Source organism: Rana temporaria, chromosome 5, assembly GCF_905171775.1.
Source record: "Rana temporaria chromosome 5, aRanTem1.1, whole genome shotgun sequence".
Taxonomy (NCBI): Eukaryota; Metazoa; Chordata; class Amphibia; order Anura; family Ranidae; genus Rana; species Rana temporaria.
This window is the reverse complement of record NC_053493.1, coordinates 346,691,427-346,709,830: the sequence shown is the minus strand read 5'-3', so window position 1 is coordinate 346,709,830 and position 18,404 is coordinate 346,691,427. Positions and strand designations below refer to the sequence as shown.

Genomic DNA, 18,404 nt, shown 5'->3' with positions numbered 1-18,404 from the left:
TCGTACGTCCGGCGTAAAGTTATTCCCCATATATGAGGCGCAACCCATGCAAAGGTATGGACCAGGGAACACAGCCGTCGTATTTTACGTTGTTTACGTAGTACGTGAATAGGGCTGGGCATAGGTTATGTTCACGTCGTAGGCAGTGATCTGTCGTATCTTAGGGAGTAGTTCCAACGTGATTGTGAGCATGCGCACTGGGATATATCCACGGGACGCCGCATGTGCCGTTCGTTTTAAGTACTTGGATGGCACTCGGCCCATCATTTGCATGGGGTCACGCCTCATTAGCATGGCTCACGCCCACTTCCACCTACGACGGCTTACGCCGAGGGAACCCAGCACAGTTTGGGAGGCAAGTGCTTTATGAATTCGGTGTTTGCCTCTCTGCGCAACGTCGGCGTAGCGTATATTGGATACGCTACGCCGGCATAAATATGCGCCAATGTATGTGAATCCGGGCCATAATACTCAGACATCAATGGGCAAATAATGGCAGTGGCACTTTATTGGTTTACTCTTAAATATCATATATCCATAAAATATATAATATTTTTCAACCATAAATATATAAATATTCAATATATAAGTTCAGTTATTAGAATTTGAGCCCAGCTGAACTAAAAAGAACCGTAAATGTCCCCCTCAGCCATCCAGGATGACCAAACCACATTCTTTCGCCAAGGCTTGACCAACTGCACAAAAACCTTGGAAAACTTTCCTATGTATAGGGCTTCCATAAATTCTAGAACCTTCCATAAATTTCCATTGGCTAATAGAAAGAGACTGTGTACCTTTTTCTTAAACCATCTATTAGACCTAATACCAAGTGTGGAGAGGGGCAGCGCTGCCACAAGCCTATGCAGGCGGGCCCAAATACCTGTGCCCTTCTTTTACATTGTAGCCGCATTGGTTAGACATACTAATTTTTTATTTTTTTTCCGACTTTGCTGGAGTCCATGTTGTTCATGCGCAGAAAGAAGAAAGCTGGGTCATCCTTGGTCATAGGGTTCAGTAATTTAAATAGTAACAAATGCTTGTCGGAACGTTTTTTTACTTTGGGACAAGACCAAAATAAGATGAAGTAGCATTCCTTCACATGTGCAGCAGTACCAACATGGATGAGGGGGACATTTTGTGGAGTTTGACTGGAGTAAAGTACCATTGCGACTAGTGTATATTGCCCAATTCTTGGAGTTGAAGCTTTGTGTGTGAGAAAATACATTGGACAATTGTAGTTTAGGTAAGAACTTTCTCCCATAGCCAACAGAAAGCAGGTTTATCAGCATTTTCAAGAGTCAGCCAAGTATAGATTTGGAGATTAGGCTGTTTGGTTAGAGTCCATTTTATGTTTTTTAGGGGGTTATTGGCCTTAACAACCATTCCTTTCTTACCATAGAATTGTCAAAATATTTGATCTGCAAATAGCCCCAAACATCAAATTTTATTGTGCCTCATTAACCAGGTCTAGTATAGCTACACAATTTTTATTTTTTTCTGATTAGTTTAAACTTTCTATTTGGTTTCATTACTTAGCCTCGCTGTACAACCCTTATTATGTTATAATATTGCGTAGACAGGAAGTCTGGCAGCAGCGAGATAAAACGACTAAAAACATTTTGTTTTACTTGTGTGTCTAGTCTTTCATGCTTTGTTTTCACTTTATATGTACAGGCCTGTTGGGCAAGTTTCACCTTCCATGAAACAAAAATAAACTCTGTCCCAACTTTTCCTGTGACCGCACTGTGTATAGGTGGAGAGAAGATTAGTCAACATTCAGCCACAAGTAACATCAGTCAGTAAGCTGCTAATGATGTCCAGGAAACTTTGCAACTGTGGTAAATTATTCCTCAAAGCCAGATTCGTCAGGTATTTCACTGAGCTTCTAAGCTGGGTCTGCAACCAATGATCACACGATGTGCAACCTCCCTCTATATCAGTGGTTCTCAACCTTTTACTGCCGTGACCCCTTGATAAAATTTCCCAAGTTATGGGGACCCCCAACAGTAACATTATTTTCGTAGCGTGGGTTATCGGCACCCAAGGCAAGACAAGTAATTTGCACCCCTAACCCATGGAAATTTAGTGCTCCCTGAGTCCCCTCCACTCGTACAGTATTAAAACCTCATATGGTACATTTTAGGATGTACCACTCTCTCTTTGTTCTCCTCTTTTTCCCTTTTATCTCTCGCTATGCTAATTTCTTTGTTTTTTTCCCCCATCCCTCTATCTAGCCGTCTTTGTTTTTTCTCTTATTCTTTCTCTCATTTTTTCTTTCTTCCTCCCCTCTTTTCCTCTCCCTTCCACATATTCTCTATTTTAATTCCTTCTCTTACTCGGAGGAGGGGGATGGGATCCATGGCAATGCAAGGGGGGAGTTCTGATCGGCCAATTTAGGTGCTCTTGATCAAGGTCATCTGCTGATCTGAGAACTGTAGTGGGGACTTTTAATGGCAACTATAATCACATGTAGTGTTACCCAGTGTGTCTCTAACTTTGTGGTGTCTTGTAGCTGTGACACCTATGCTGAAATCAGGAAATTGGGTCTCCTCCAGCCCCTCCCACCTCGCAATCCTCACCAGTCAGCAGACCTCTAGTCTCTGCCCCCCAGACATGCCGTGAACTTAATGGGCGGCTGCGAAGAGGCCGAGTGGGCAATTGTGTGCTCCGGGAACAGCCTAGCTGGGTGGCCACCGGCTTCAGAAACAGCCCTGCTGAACAGCCGCAACAAGGCTGGGAGAGAGGTGCAGGCTTCAGGAATAGCCCAGGATTTGGTGACCCCTGGCAAATCATCATTTGACCCCCGAGGGGGTCCCGACCCCCAGGTTGAGAACCACTGCTCTATATGCTGCTACATATGTTGACAGGACTATATGGCACTGATGAAGAAGGTGGTACTGGATTTAGGAAACTTGACAGGCCTACTTTTTCTCCTGGTTCATTTTATGGAATTTATTTTGGACTTCCTGGTACAAAAGATGAATACCAGAATGGCTATTGGATACACTGAGCTAGTACAGTATACTGTATATCTGGGTTTATTAATCAGGGTTTGCATGGAACTCTAAGGCCCCGTACACACGGTCGGACCGAACCGATGAGAATGAACCGAAGTTCAGTTTCATCGGAACAAACCGACCATGTGTATAGGCCATCGGTCTGTTTTCCTTCGGTCCAAAATTTTAAAACATGCTTCAAAACCGAACCGATGGACCGATGCCCGATCGGACCAAACCGATGGTTAGTACAGAAAAGCATCGCTTCAAAACCCGCGCATGCTCAGAATCAAGTCAACGCATGCTTGGAAGCATTGAACTTCGTTTTTTTCAGCACGTCGTGTGTTTTACGTCACCGCGTTCTGACCCGATCGGATTTTGAACTGTTGGTGTGTACACACATCAGACCATCAGGCCACTTCAGCGGTGAACCGATGAAAACGGTCCGTCGGACCATTCTCATCGGTTTTGTCCGACTGTGTGTACGGGGCCTAAGGTTCCTCCAGAGGTTGTTGGGGGTTCCTTGAGAAATGAGAAATTTCTCCCTTTAAGATAAATTCCCTTCAATCCTTTTAGATATCTGTAATGCCTCGTACACACGACCAGACTTTCCGAGAAAAAAAGTCAGACTGGCTTTTTTTTCCTCGGAAAGTCCGGCCGTGTGTAGTCTCCATCTGACTTTTTTGTCGGAAGTCCGACTGACCCTAGATTGAGAACCTGTTCTCTATCTTTCCGACGGACTCACGGCGGACTTTTTCATGGTCAAAAGTCCAACTGTGTGTACAAGGCATAAGGGGGTAATGCTTGCCAATGACCACAGGTGTAAGGAGCATTGTTTTCATTGATCATCAAACGAATGTATCGTGAGTTGTAGATATTGTAATTTTTAGTAGGGGTGCCCTGAGTTTTTGGGAAGTTATTTCAAGGGTTCCTCTGTGTTGAAAAGGATGAGAGAGGCCGTTATATACTTGTAGTTAGTTTAAATATGACGTGGCACAATCTGACTATTTAGTGCAGAGGTGTGCTGCAATTGTTGGTTTGTTATTTCCCTGGCATACACTTTTTTTGCCCTGACGCTACATTATTTTGCCCTGACAGTACATTTATATTTTTAATTATACAGGCACTTGCTTAGTGTTCATCTTTCAAAACAGTATAATCTGAAGTTCTCTAAAGTGTATCTGAATTAAAAAAAAAGTAAAGATTTGCTATCTTTTAGGGTACATCTAGAAATGTTAATTGTGCCTAAAGTAGTGTAATGATTTTTTTTTTTACCTTTTTGTTTGGAATTTGCTTTTGAAAAAAATCGCGTGATTCCAGGTGAGGGTTACAGAGTACTCCCTGTGTTTGCAGCTTCAAAGTATATTTGCAGCATGAGATCTAAGGCACTGCTGCCCCTGACTGCTAGTCCCATTAGATTTGGAGTGTGATTAGGAGGTGTCACTATTGCGCTGCTCTGTGTTCTTGCTGGAAGCTCTGAAATGAGGAGGCAAAACCCAGCCCTTACCAAAAATAACCACCTCCACACAGAAACGCAGTATGATACACAAGACATGGTAAGTCTGTAATGGGGAAAAGAGCAGTCGCAGGGAGACAGAACAAAATCTAAATTTTTTTTTTAAATATGGAGCAGTAGGCAAGTAAAAGTGGCAAAAAATTGCTTGGTGGCAACTCGTTTTTGTTAGTCCAATGTGATAGCAGAGGATTTTAAAGTTTGCCTAGAAGGCAATGACATGCACTTTCACCAATGTTCAAAGCACTTGCCATTTTCTAGCTTGTTGAGTGTCATTACTTCTATCTGTAAGCTTGCCAGACAGTCGTTTCTTTCTTAGGGACCAGTGTTGCCAACCTACCAGATTGAAATTTACTGGCACGACACCCGAAATTTACTGGCGCAGCCACGTTTTTACTGGCATTTCACAAAAGTTACTAAATTACATTTTTAGGTGCAAATTTCAGTAGTTAGGCTACAAACAAGTATGCTAGGCAAATGGCAAAGATATTAAGGTAAAAACATATTTTTGTTATTTTCGATATAATAAGGGCAAATTATTTAGTCACATCCCCCTCTGCCACCAACAACCCCTTCCTTCACCCCCCTCTGAGGTGCCTCCAATCTCCCTCTGCCTTCAATCTCCCCCAGGTCCCCTGCCTCCAATCTCCCCCAGGTCCCCTGCCTCCAATCTCCCCCAGGCCCCCTGCCTCCAATCTCCCCCAGGCCCCCTGCCTCCAATCTCCCTCTGCCTCCAATCTCCCTCTGTCTCCATCCCCCTCTGCGGTGCCACCAACAACCCCTGTCTCCATCCCCCACCCTCTGCGGTGCCACCAACACCCCCTGCCTCCAATCACCCCCTACCACTAACACCCCCTGCCTCCAATCTCCCCCTGCCTCCATCACCCTCTTCTGTGCCACCGCAGCCACCATCACTCCCTGCCTCCAATCACCCTCTGCCTCCACCCTCTCTGCGGTGCTACCGCAGCCACCATCACTCCCTGCCTCCAATCACCCCCTGCCTCCAATCTCCATGCGCAGTTCCAAGCCAAACCAATCTCGGCTATTTTTACTGGCACATTCCAGCAACCACGGACATTTACGAACGGGGGAAAAAAGTGCCAGTTTTTACGAACTGTCCGTAAAAATACAGGCGGTTGGCAACACTGTTAGGGACATATCTGCACATCTTTAGCTAGCTTAAAAAAAATTCAAATCTCTTAAATTAATTTTACATAAATGAAAGTAATTCTAAATGTTTACCCATTGAAGATAAAGTATTGTATAATATTTCTTTGGTTGGCATGTACCTATCAAATGGGTTTTCCCCTTTTTATGAAGATTGTTGGAAAGTCCCTTGACTCATGCCAACTTGCCAAGTATCTGGGGTTGCCCCCTTGGAGCCCCCGCTGTTTCTTTCTCACGTAAGAAAAGCTCTAATGTCACCACAGGGAATCTTTTGGCAAAGTACCATTTTTACTATGCAAAGCCAAGCACCTACATTAGTAGTGTGCAATTTAAAAGAGCCCAAGGGCCACATTTTTTTTACAATTTTAAAATATCTGGCAACAGCAAAAACTATAATCGTAAACCCAGAAAAAGACATGCAAAGTATTGCAGGAAGCTCCATCCTTTGTTCTTCTGCTCTCAATCCAGTCTGTATAGAAGTAACACATTGCCACAGATACGACCATGCAAGGGTTTCTGGGAAGTAGTGTTTAGTGTCGGCAATAATAAACCTCCTTCTTTTGGTGCCAGCAATAATAACCCTCAGCATTGGTGTCAGTGATAGTAATAAAAAAGAAAAACTCCCATTCAGCAATTAATATCCCCATTCACTGGTGTCCGTGTTAATAAACACCCTTTTGTTGGTTTATTGTAGCTCACACTGTCACCAGTGGCAGTGAATGGAGATATTTATTGTTCATGTCACTTGCAGTCCGTGGGCTGTCAGTTGGACAGCCCTGACCTAGAATTTATTGTCATTTTAAAATCCAAGGGTAAAAGAGTTTATTCACTTGATTACTCAGAGCCGCTGTTGTGTGGCTTACGTTTTTGCATGCAGAAGAGAGGCCATGCCTCCCCTTCAGAGTGTAAAATGTCACAAAATACTACAGAAAAGGGAACTTGTGGTCTGCATAGAGAAACACAATAATGAGGAAAGTGCCCTGGGCCATAGGAAATGTCACAACTTGTATAAAATGCTTAATAATACAGGTACATTTTCTTGTGGTCATCTCTGAATTTCTTGAAGCCTTATTTTGATTTTACCGTTTAATTTTAAAGCGCCTGAAAAAAAATAAAAATAAAAGTCAGCAGCTACAAATACTGCAGCTGCTGACTTTTTTAAAATAAAGACACTTACCCGTCCAGGGAGACCGTGATGTTCTCACCTGAAGCCAACCCATCCCATCCGGATACCTTGCGGCTTCACAGCTTGTTTCACTACTGTGCATGCTCAAGTCTCTGCTGTCTTCTGGGACATGTGTGTCTCCCCGAAGAAAGCGGAGGTGACGGAGGAGGGGTCGGACATGGCGTAGATCGCTACAGATACTGCGGCGATCTTTCGCCGGAAGTGGGAGCAAATACCTGTTTTAGACCGGTATCTTCTCCTCCCCTCCCCCCTAAAAGGTGCCAAATGTCTCTCTCTCTGTCCTCTGTGTTGTTCCATGCAGTGCTATCCCTCCAATGACACCAATAATCGGGCACAATTCCTCCCAATGGCACCAACAATGGGGCTCAATGATGGGGCACAATTCCTCCCAGTGACACCCAACAATGAGGCACAACATTTCTCCCACTGAAATAAACAATTGGGAATTATTTTTTCCCACTGACATCTGGGTCATTTCTACTCCCAATGGCCACAGTCCAGCCCCCCGCAAAGTCTGAAGGACAGTAAACTGGCCCTTTGTAAAGTTTGGAGACCCCTGTTATAGAGGAATGTCCTCCCTTATACTCCATAGCTGTGCTTTTACCACGTTTAGCCACGTTAAGGCCTCATGTACACTGCTGCTGGTAAACGTACATTCAGAGGATTTTCTTTTGAAGGCAAAAAAATGGGTTCAGACGCCGATGTTTCAGACGCGCCTAAATGCGGTACCGGCGTTTAGGCACGCTTTCATTTAGAAGCATTTTTAACCACTTGCCGCCCGCCAATGACAGATTGACGGCGGCAAAGTGGTTGCCTAATCCTGACTGGACGTCATATGACGTCCTCAGGATATTATGCCGCTGCGCGCCCCCGGGGGCGCGCATCGCGGCGATCGTTGTTGCAACACCGATCTAGGTAAAGTGTCTCTCACGGAGACACTTTACCACGTGATCAGCCGTGTCCAATCACCGCTGATCACGATGTAAACAGGAAGAGCCGTTGATGGACAGACGCGAGTAGACAGACGCGAGTAGAAGAGAGCCGATCGGCGGCTCTCCTGACAGGGGGGGTTCGCGCTGATTGTTTATCAGCGCAGCCCCCCCTCGGATCGCCACACTGGACCACCAGGGAATTAAAAAATAAAATGGGCAAAAAAAAAAAAAACTGTAAAAAAAATATAAATAAAAAAAAGACAGAAAAAAAAGATGCCAATCAGTGCCCACAAATGGGCACTGATTGGCAACATGGATCCATCAGTGCCACCCCTCAGTGTCCATCAGTGCCACCCCACAGTGCCAATCCGTGCCCAGTGCCCATCTGTGCCACCCATAAGTACCCATCAGTGCCACCCATAAGTACCCATCAGTGCCATCCATATGTGCCGCCTATGAGTGCCCTTCAGTGCCGCCTATGAGTGCCCATCAGTGCCGCCTATGAGTGCCCATCAGTGCCGCCTATGAGTGCCCATCAGTGCCACCTATGAATGCCCATCAGTGCCGCATACCAGCGCCCATCAGTGCCGCATACCAGCGCCATCTATCAGTGCCACCTCATCGGTGCCCATCAGTGCCGCCATATCAGTGCCCGTAATTGAAGGAGAAAACTTACTTATTTACAAAGACATTAACAGAAAAAAATTAACTTTTTTTTATTTTTTTTAATTTTCAGTCTTTTTTTAGTTGTTGCGCAAAAAAAAAAATCACAAAGGTGATCAAATACCACCAAAAGAAATCTCTATTTGTGGGGAAAAAAGGACGCCAATTTTGTTTGAGTACAGTGTAGCATGACCGCGCAATTGTCATTCAAAGTGCGACAGCGCTGAAAGCTGAAAATTGGCTTGGGCGGGAAGGTGCGTAAGTGCCCTGTAAGGAAGTGGTTAAAGATGCCCTATTTTATTTGAGGGTCTAATGATGTCATCTTAAATAAACGCTCCTAGATGTGAATGTTGCAAAACGCTGCTAAACGCAGCATACGAACGCGATTGAATTGACGTTTTTAAACCCTGGTTTCAAGCTGTCAAGAAAAACTTTCAGAAGAGGTTACCATGTATGTTAGGCCTTAGAAGCGTTTGGCGCTTGAAATGCCTGTAAACACAGTTTCTGAACTCATTTTTTTTACATTCCAAAAAAAAAAAAAAGATAACATAGAGGAGAGTTCAGGGGCAGTTAAAAATAACTTCCGGGGTGGCAGGCTGGACATCTCCTGATATGGTTGGAGGACCCCTCTAGTGATCCCTAGGGAATTTCTCAGCAGGGGACAGCAGTAACATACGATGGGAATACTTAGGACAACACCTTGGGAGGGGGGGACACAACCTCAGACCTAAAAAAACTGTTTCCAGTGTCCAAGGGAAAAATCTAGCCTAAAGCACATGGCTTGTGATTCAACCTTTGCTCTTTACGGCAAGCTAATGTTATTATACCACTCTAGGTATTTTCATATGACTTGTAACTGTGAATGTAGGCCTTGTAGGCCAACGATTTGGATGTTATTGTCACTGTATGTTATCTTTTTCCTGTTAAACATCAATAAACATTGAAAGTAAAAAAAAAACTCAAAGTGGGTTCTGTTTCCCCTTTTTGTGCCTCAGAGGAAAGGGATGTCTCCGGTTTGGTACACAGAATTGATGGTAACTCTACAAACCTTGAGGTTTAAAGGGGTTGTAAAGGAAAACATTTCCCCCCCTAAATAGCTTTCTGTACCTTAGTGCAGTCCTCCTTCACTTACCTCATCCTTCCATTTTGCTTTTAAATGTCCTTATTTCTTCTGAGAAATCCTCACTTCCTGTTCTTCTGTCTGTAACACCACACAAAAAATTAGAGGCTTTCTCCCTGGTGTGGAGAAAGCCTCTTGAGGGGGCGAGCAGGAGGGTCAGGAAACTCTCTACTTTGCAGATATAGAAAGGAGCTGTGTGTTAGTGGGCGTCCTGACACTCCTGCTCGCCCCCTCCCCCTCAAGAGGCTTTCTCCAAACCAGGGAGAAAGCCTCCCATTACTGTGTGGAGTTACAGACAGAAGAACAGGAAGTGAGGATTTCTCAGAAGAAATAAGGACATTTAAAAGCAAAATTTAAGGATGAGGTAAGTGAAGGAGAACTGCACTAAGGTGAAGGAAGCTATTGAGGGAAAAAATGTTTTTCCTTTACAACCCTTGTTGTGGGCACAATAACATGGAAACAATCTCTTGCTCCTCTTGCACTCCTTGGTTGTCCTGGCTGTCATTGAGACTGTCTGGTCTTTAAATGCACTTCAGGTATTTTGACTTATGCTGCCAACCTGGATTTCCAGCCTGACCTCCCTTTCCGACAGATCAACACCAGTCATGACCTTTGCCACAACCATGACTTCATTTCTGTCTCTGTTCTAGTACCTCATTCTGGTTGTGTGACATTCTGGTAACTGGCCTTCGGACTCAGCTTGATCACAATTCTGCTTTTATGCTTTGTACCTAGCCTTGGTTTACCTGACCTGCCTGTTGCTACCAGAATGGACTTTCCTAGATTCATGCTGTGGATCAGAAAATTGGACGAAAAATACCGATTTGGAAGCGATCGTATGATCTGATCAATCTTACACGGCTTTCGAGAGCCAACCAAACCATCGGTGGCACTGGTAAAGACCTGGAACCTTTAGAGATAACCTCCCTGACAAGAAACTTTTATCTTTGTACTGGTTCCCAGAATAATCCTTTATGATCCCATTTTCCTATGTGGCTACAGAACAGGTCCTGTGAGCATGGACAAAGCCAATAGTTATGAACATATCCTAAATTTGAAATAAATGCTCAGTGTATAAAGGTTGTTATATAGGTACCCTCATCCCAAAATAGTCTCGCACTGCTGTCAATCACATCCAATGACGTAGCGCGCCGGGGGCGGGGCCAAGTGATACAGCCGGCAGCTATAGCAGCTTACTGTATCACGGGAGCGTGCCCACAAGAACTCATCACCATGCTCGCTCGCATAAAGGTGATGAATTCTTGCGAGGAGGAGCCGAGACAGCTGCCGAGGGACCCCAGAAGACCAGGTTTGGGGCCACTCTGTGCAAAACGAGCTGCACCGTGGAGGTAAGTATAACATGTTTGTTATTTAAAAAAAAAAAATATTACTTTGGTGTTCCTTTCATATATGTTAGTGTTTATCCCTTCTGTAATCTCCTGAAGAAGCGGGGCAATACCACGAAACATGTTGAGAATTTGACAGTCCCCACGACATCACTCCACGAGCGACTTCCCATAGAGGTGACTGCCCCTGGTGGGGATTTAGGAACCGTATAAAGGGATTTTCTTTGTTATTTATGTATTGTGTTCATATAGCCACAATAGCTACATGGACTGTTTTAAATCTATATATATAATAAAACCTTTGTTTTTTTTAAATACTTTAATTGTCCTTTGACGGTACTAAAAAAAAAAAAAAATGCTGCCCCATTGCATTCCAAAATTTTCCAACATATCCTAAATCACTTTTTAGATTGTGTTTAAATATAATTTTCTGGTGATAGGTTTACTTAAATGTTATAACTATACAGCAGAATGTTACTCTGCACTAGACAGCTGGCTACTGTGCTTCATTCGTAAGAGTTTATATTATGAACAATGGGCTTTTATGTGTACTATGATAAAGCAACATTGTCTGTAAATGCTAATTACAGTAAGAATTATTGTCATCTGGCAGAAGTGTCATAAGGTGCCAGATTTGTATTCCTTATAGCAGAAATGTAGGTAGATATAAAACACCATTTAATGCAGTAGCATATTCCTTTAAAATAAATACGTTTACTTTTACATACAACTAGCATAGGTACTTAAAGCGGAGTTCCACCCAAAAGTGGAACTTCCGCTTTAAGTACTTCTCGCCCTCTTACATGCAACATTTGGCATGTAATTTTTTTGGGGGGAGTGGGGGCTTCAGTTGGAGTGGGACCATTCCACGAATCAAAGTACTCGTACGTCGGCTCCTTTTAAGAGTCATAGCAGGTGCGTGGCGGGCGGGTGCGATTGCAGCTGGCTACCTGCGATCGTGGGCACGAGAGCCAGAACAGTGATTTGTGTATGTAAACACACAAATCCTCATTCTGACAGGAGAGAAGAGACAGATCTGCTGTTCGTAGTAATTAGGAACAGCGATATGTCTCCTCCTCCAGTCAGTCCCACCCCCCCACAATTAGAAACTCTCACGCGGGAACATATTTAACCCCTTGATCGCCCCTTAGTGTTAACCTCTTCCCTGCCAGTGACATTTACACAGTAATCAGTGCATTTTTATAGATCTGATCGCTGTATAAATGTCAATAGTCCCAAAATGTGTCAAAAGTGTCCCATCTGTCCGTCGCAATGTCGCAGCCCCGCTAAAAATCACAGATCACTGCCAATTGATGGTAAAAAAAAAAAAAAATACCATAAAAATTCCATAAATCTATCCCCTATTTTATAAACACTATAATTTTTGTGCATACCAATCAATATACACTTATTGCAAATTTTTTTTACCAAAAATATGTAGAAGAATATACATTGGCTTAAACTGAGGAAGAAATTGGTTTTAAAGAAAAATTATTTTGGATATTTACTATAAGGGCCCTTTCACACAGGCGGACAAACGGTCCGTTTTTTACAAGTCCGTTTACGTCCGCAAACATCCGCCTCCGCAAAGATCCGCTTTTTCAGACGGAAGAAAACCCTATTTTTCTTCCATCTGGCGGATCGGATGAATACGGACACACGGTCCGTATTCATCCGATTCCCCATAGGGGAGAGTGGAGAAAAGACAGGGCGGTCTCTGCACAGTGTGCGGGGACCGCCCTGTCCGCCGACAGCTCAGCGGGGATTTACGGATGATCCCCGCTGAGCAGACGGACGCACGGGGCGGATCAATACGGATCCGCTCCGTGTGAAAGAGCCCTAGCAAAACGTGAGAAATATTGTCTGCCTTTTTTTGTTAATGGTACAAAAAATAAAAACTGCAGAGGTCGTTTTTGTGATGAAAAAAAACAAAGTTTTTCTAACTTCATCATAAAAAACGACGTTGCCCACACACCATCGTTTTCTGAAAATGCTCTAGCAAAGCGCGGTTACGTACAACACGTACGACGGCACTCTGTTCCATTCAAGCTCCCGTCTCATAACTTGCTTCTGAGCATGCGCTGGTTTAAAACGTTGTTTAAAACGTTGTTTTGGCCCACACACGATCATTTTTTATGACACAAAAAACGACATTTTGAAAAACTGAAGCATGTTGAGGCTGTACAAAACAAATTCAAATCTAATGTAAATAAAACTCGCCATAGACCAAAATATATTTAAATAATTTTATTGATAAATATAAAAAACAATTGGTAATAGAAATGGCCGCGGCACCTTTATTGGTATATATAAATATATATAAGCATAAATAATCCATTTAATATTATTTAAATTCTTAATAAATAAAACTTTCAATATTTAAATTCTTAATAAATATCTTTCAAAACGTAAAATTCTCGCTCAGTCATAGAACTCGAGCGAATACCATAAATAATAAATACAAAGTCCCCCCTTATCTTCAAGTGTGACATACCACATAACAGGTGCTGCGACAGGGTGGGAGGGAAGGGGGAGCACACCACGCTGTTCCTGGTTACAGCTGGTTAAGGCCTCAGAGTAGAGGGCTTATATAGCCCCCTACACGTGGATAAAGCCCGGGAAAAACGTGACTCCCTACACATGCCCTAAGCCCGGGAAACACGTGACTTTCCCGCTCAGAGTCACGTTTTACCCACCCGATGTACACCTGACAGCCACAGGTGGCTTTAAAGTGACGCTATCAGGAATACATTTTTTTTTTTTTTTAACAAACGTACACACCTCTTCTTCTCTTTTTTTTTTTTATTTTATTTTTTTATAATTTATTCTGACAGCCACACTCCCATGTTGTGGGCACTAAGTAATGCCCCCTTTTCATTTTTTAAAAACAGCGTTTTTTTTCATGCTGAAAAACGATTGTGTGTACGCTGCATTAGGCTCTGTTTCCACTATTGCAACCCCAAAGTCGCGCCATTTACAATGCGATTTTTGATGCAATGTCATGCGACCGGTGAAAACCATGTGAGAACAAGTCGCACCGAAGTCGGAATCAAGTAGTGCAAGAACCTTTTTTGGAGTCGCTGCAACTTCAGTCGCACCAATTAGAACGGGGTCCATTGAAATGCACGGGATTTGACTTGTCATGCGACTTCACATGTGTCAAGTACACATATTCGCCAGCACACCAAGGATCATTGAAAAAACGTCCAAAAATTTAATGCATAATAGCGATCCAAAAAGCAACGTTTCGAGGTCACGCAGGACCTCTTCGTCAGGCAAAAGAATCACATGTGTCACGTCGCTCAACAACTCGCAGTAGTGGAAACCGAACCTAAGGTCCATGATGTCTACGACATGATAAACATTTTTTTTTCTACTTGTACAGTATATAAAACATTTGTAAGTATTCGAGCCTCCAAGAGAGGTCTACAGAACAGATGCCTTGGGTCCCAAGCTTTTTGTAGGCTGTTTAGCTTTTACTTGTGAGAATGTTGGCAGTCCTATTGGAATGTGAACCTGAGTTGTTATTTCTACGCCTAACACCGGCTCACTGCGCAATTTCTTTGTTAAGACAGAAGGACTTTCCTTTACCCTGATATCTATGTTAGGAAAATATATCAATATATTCACATATGCAACTTTTAATATCTATTTCAATTAAAACGAGTTACCGAATCGCCAAACTGAAGGTGCTGATGGATTAAAGGGTGTGGTGGGATGTACAGACTCCGTCTGACTGACCTCTGATCTGGCAAAATACTGTACTCAATAACAGTTCCATACATTAACCACTTCAGCTCTGGAAGATCCCCCCCCCCCATTCCTGGCCAGGTAATTTTTTGCAATACAGCACTGCGTTATATTAACTGACAATTACGCAGTTGTGCGACGCTGTACCCAAATAAAATGTACGTCCCGTCCCCGTCCCCCCACAAATAGAAATTATTTTGGTGGTATTCGATCACCTCCTGTGGTTTATATTTTTTGCGCTATGGACAAAAAGAAAAGACCAACAATTTAGATTTTTGTTTTTACTTTCTGCTATAAAACGCATCCAAAAACATGAAAAAAACTATTTTCTGCTAAATATTTTTGGTAGAAAAATATCCCAATAGGCATATATTGATTGGTTTGCACAAAAGTTATAGGGCCAGATTCTCAAAAGAGATACGACGGCGTACCTCCAGATACGCCGTCGTATCTCTGAGTCTGTGCGGTTGTATCTATGCGCCTGATTCTTAGAATCAGTTACGCATAGATTTCTATTAGATCCGACCGGCGTAAGTCTGTTACGCCGTCGGATCTTAACTGCATATTTACGCTGGCCGCTAGGGGCGTGTACGCTGATTTACGCCTAGAAATATGTAAATCAGCTAGATACGCAAATTCACGAACGTACGCCCGGCCGACGCAGTACAGATACGCCGTTTACATTAGGCTTTTCCCGGCGTAAAGTTACCCCTGCTATATGGTGGCGTACATGCGGCGTACCAATGTTAAGTATGGACGTCGTTCCCGCGTTGAATTTTGAATTTTTTACGTTGTTTGCGTAAGTCGTCCGTGAATGGGGCTGGACGTCATTTACGTTCACGTCTAAACCAATACGTCCTTGCGGTGTACTTTAGAGCAATGCACACTGATATTCCACAGACGGCGCATGCACCGTTCGTGAAAAACGTCAATCACGTCGGATCATAAGTTATTTACATAAAACACACCCCCCTGTTCCAAATTTGGATTAGGCGGGCTTACGCCGGCCGATTTAGGCTACACCGCCGCAACTTACGGAGCAAGTGCTTTGAGAATACAGCACTTGCCCGTCTAAGTTGCGGAGGCGTAACGTAAATAGGTTGCGTTACGCCCGCACAAAAATACGCCAAACTACGAGAATCTGGCCCATAGTGTCTACAAATTATGGGATACTTTTATTTATTTTGTTACTAGTAATGGTGGAGATTAGCGACTTATAGCGGGACTGCTATATTGCGGCGGACAAATCGGACACTGACTGACACTTTTTGGGGACCAGTACAGTGGTCAGTGCTAAACAAATATGCACGGTCACTGTACTAATGACACTGGCTGGGAAGGGGTTAACATCAGGGGCAATTTAAGGTTAACCGTTAAGTTAAGTGGAGAGATATCTTAATATAGCGTGGTCTTACCTCGAAGGGTCCCGACGCACTTAGGCTAATCGCTGCGCCTGACCAGTGCTTGTGCACTGTGGGGGAGGTGCTTCTACTAGGGAAAGGCATGAATCTGTCCCTGCTTTGCAACAACACCAGATGCCTTCCCTACTGACAAAACGTGATCTGCCTTGTTTACATAGGTAGACTGCCGTTCTGCCTCTGTGCTGGATGATTGGCTGGATGCTGGATGTGCTGGATGATAAAACCATATTGGCCACTAGATGGAGCTGATGATCATCTGAAATTAACCATATTTCCTATGATCATCACCACCATCTAGTGGCCACAGTGCAGTATTTTCTTGTTTTACTTTATTCTGTATAAAGAATACATTTAAACTGGAGCGAAAATAGCCTAATAACAATTTCTTTTAACACCTATTCGCACATCATGAATGCACATGCGCAATCCCTGGATGAATAGCTTTGTTTAACTTTATAAACTCACCCCGAAGACATTCAGCTATGTTTTTTTTCCTGTACCCGCTTGTTAATATTGGTCTTCATGAGAGAGTAATTGCATATGTGTTATAAATACTGTATAATCTTCTTCCATTATTAGTTTTCAGTTGCATAGAGCGCATATTGTTGTAAGTCAATGTGTCTTTTTTTTTGTTCCCCTAAAAAACTGATTTAGTCTATATAACCTAATTCTACTTTATTTTTAACTTTATTTTTCTACTTTTGTATTCTGATGACAGTGGGGTCCGTATGTTATTCCCCTACTCGTGAGTCTTCAGGATGTAATTGAATGTGAGTCTTGTCATCCTAATGACTGCTAATTGAATTGGTAGCATTACTCAGTTTGAACACACAGCTTACAGCGACCAGATTAATTTAATAACACTCCAACTTTTTTACCACACACTTGTTCTCTGTCTAGAAATTTAATAATGTTTCACAGGCATATTGATTGTTAAAAGCATTATAAGGCTAATTATCCTGGAAGTTCTGTCACATGGCAGGGTTTGCTTAAAGCATAAACATAGATAAAAAACAAAACAAAAACAAAACATTGTATATCTCTGACATACAAGCACATTTTCCTATTGTGGGCTGACAACACACAACACACATGGACTGAATGGTGTCAGCCCTGCCTTATATCTTTTGCTAAAATACTCAACCACTCCCACTCTCCATTCTCCACATCACAAACGTGGGCGTCTGCAGAACTTTAAGTTTAGGTTTTTGTATTATCATTCATATTCTCTAAAAAATGGGTAAGAAATTATAAATTCTGCCAGGGTATGTAAACTTATGATCACAACTGCGTGTGTGTGTGTGTGTGTGTGTGTGTGTGTGTGTGTGTGTGTGTATATATATATATATATTAGGGCTGTTACTGATTACAATTTTCGTGTTTGATTAATCGATTTTTTTCTTTAATCGACTAATTTCGATTAATTATAACCGTAATGTCCACACATCTCCCCCATAATGTCCACATCTCCCCCGTAATGTCCACATCTCCCCCGTAATATCCACATCTCCCCCGTAATATCCACATCTCTCCCAGTAATGTCCACATCTCCCCCGTAATGTCCACATCTCTCCCGTAATATCCACATCTCCCCCGTAATATCCACATCTCTCCCAGTAATGTCCACATCTCCCCCGTAATATCCACATCTCCCCCGTAATATCCACATCTCTCCCAGTAATGTCCACATCTCCCCCGTAATATCCACATCTCCCCCGTAATATCCACATCTCTCCCAGTAATGTCCACATCTCTCCCGTAATATCCACATCTCTCCCGTAATATCCACATCTCCCCCGTAATATCCACATCTCTCCCAGTAATGTCCACATCTCCCCCGTAATATCCACATCTCCCCCGTAATATCCACATCTCTCCCAGTAATGTCCACATCTCCCCCGTAATATCCACATCTCCCCCGTAATATCCACATCTCTCCCAGTAATGTCCACATCTCTCCCGTAATATCCACATCTCCCCCGTAATATCCACATCTCCCCCGTAATGGCCACATCTCTCCCAGTAATGGCCACATCTCTCCCCAGTAATGGCCACATCTCCCCCAGTAATCTCCACATCTCCCCCAGTAATGGCCACATCTCCCCCAGTAATGGCCACATCTCTCCCAGTAATGGCCACATCTCCCCCAGTAATGGCCACATCTCTCCCAGTAATGTCCACATCTCTCCCAGTAATGTCCACATCTCTCCCAGTAATGTCCACATCTCTCCCCAGTAATGGCCACATCTCCCCCAGTAATGGCCACATCTCTCCCAGTAATGTCCACATCTCTCCCAGTAATGGCCACAT

The 18,404-nt window shown here is 43.3% G+C and overlaps 1 protein-coding gene across 2 annotated transcripts in view; it reads left to right on the top strand.

Annotated features, from left to right (window-relative positions):
* TPD52 (tumor protein D52) overlaps positions 1-18,404 on the top strand; it is a 265,231-nt gene that overhangs the window by 16,367 nt on the left and 230,460 nt on the right. Inside the window, exon 1 of one of the 2 annotated variants that reach the window (XM_040354488.1) lies at positions 1,799-1,838. The exons of the other annotated variant lie outside the window; for it this stretch is intronic. Coding sequence (XP_040210422.1) covers positions 1,811-1,838 — 28 coding nt within the window. The 5' untranslated portion in view covers positions 1,799-1,810. Of the gene's footprint in view, positions 1-1,798; positions 1,839-18,404 lie in introns of those variants that run through there. 2 annotated transcript variants of the gene reach the window in all.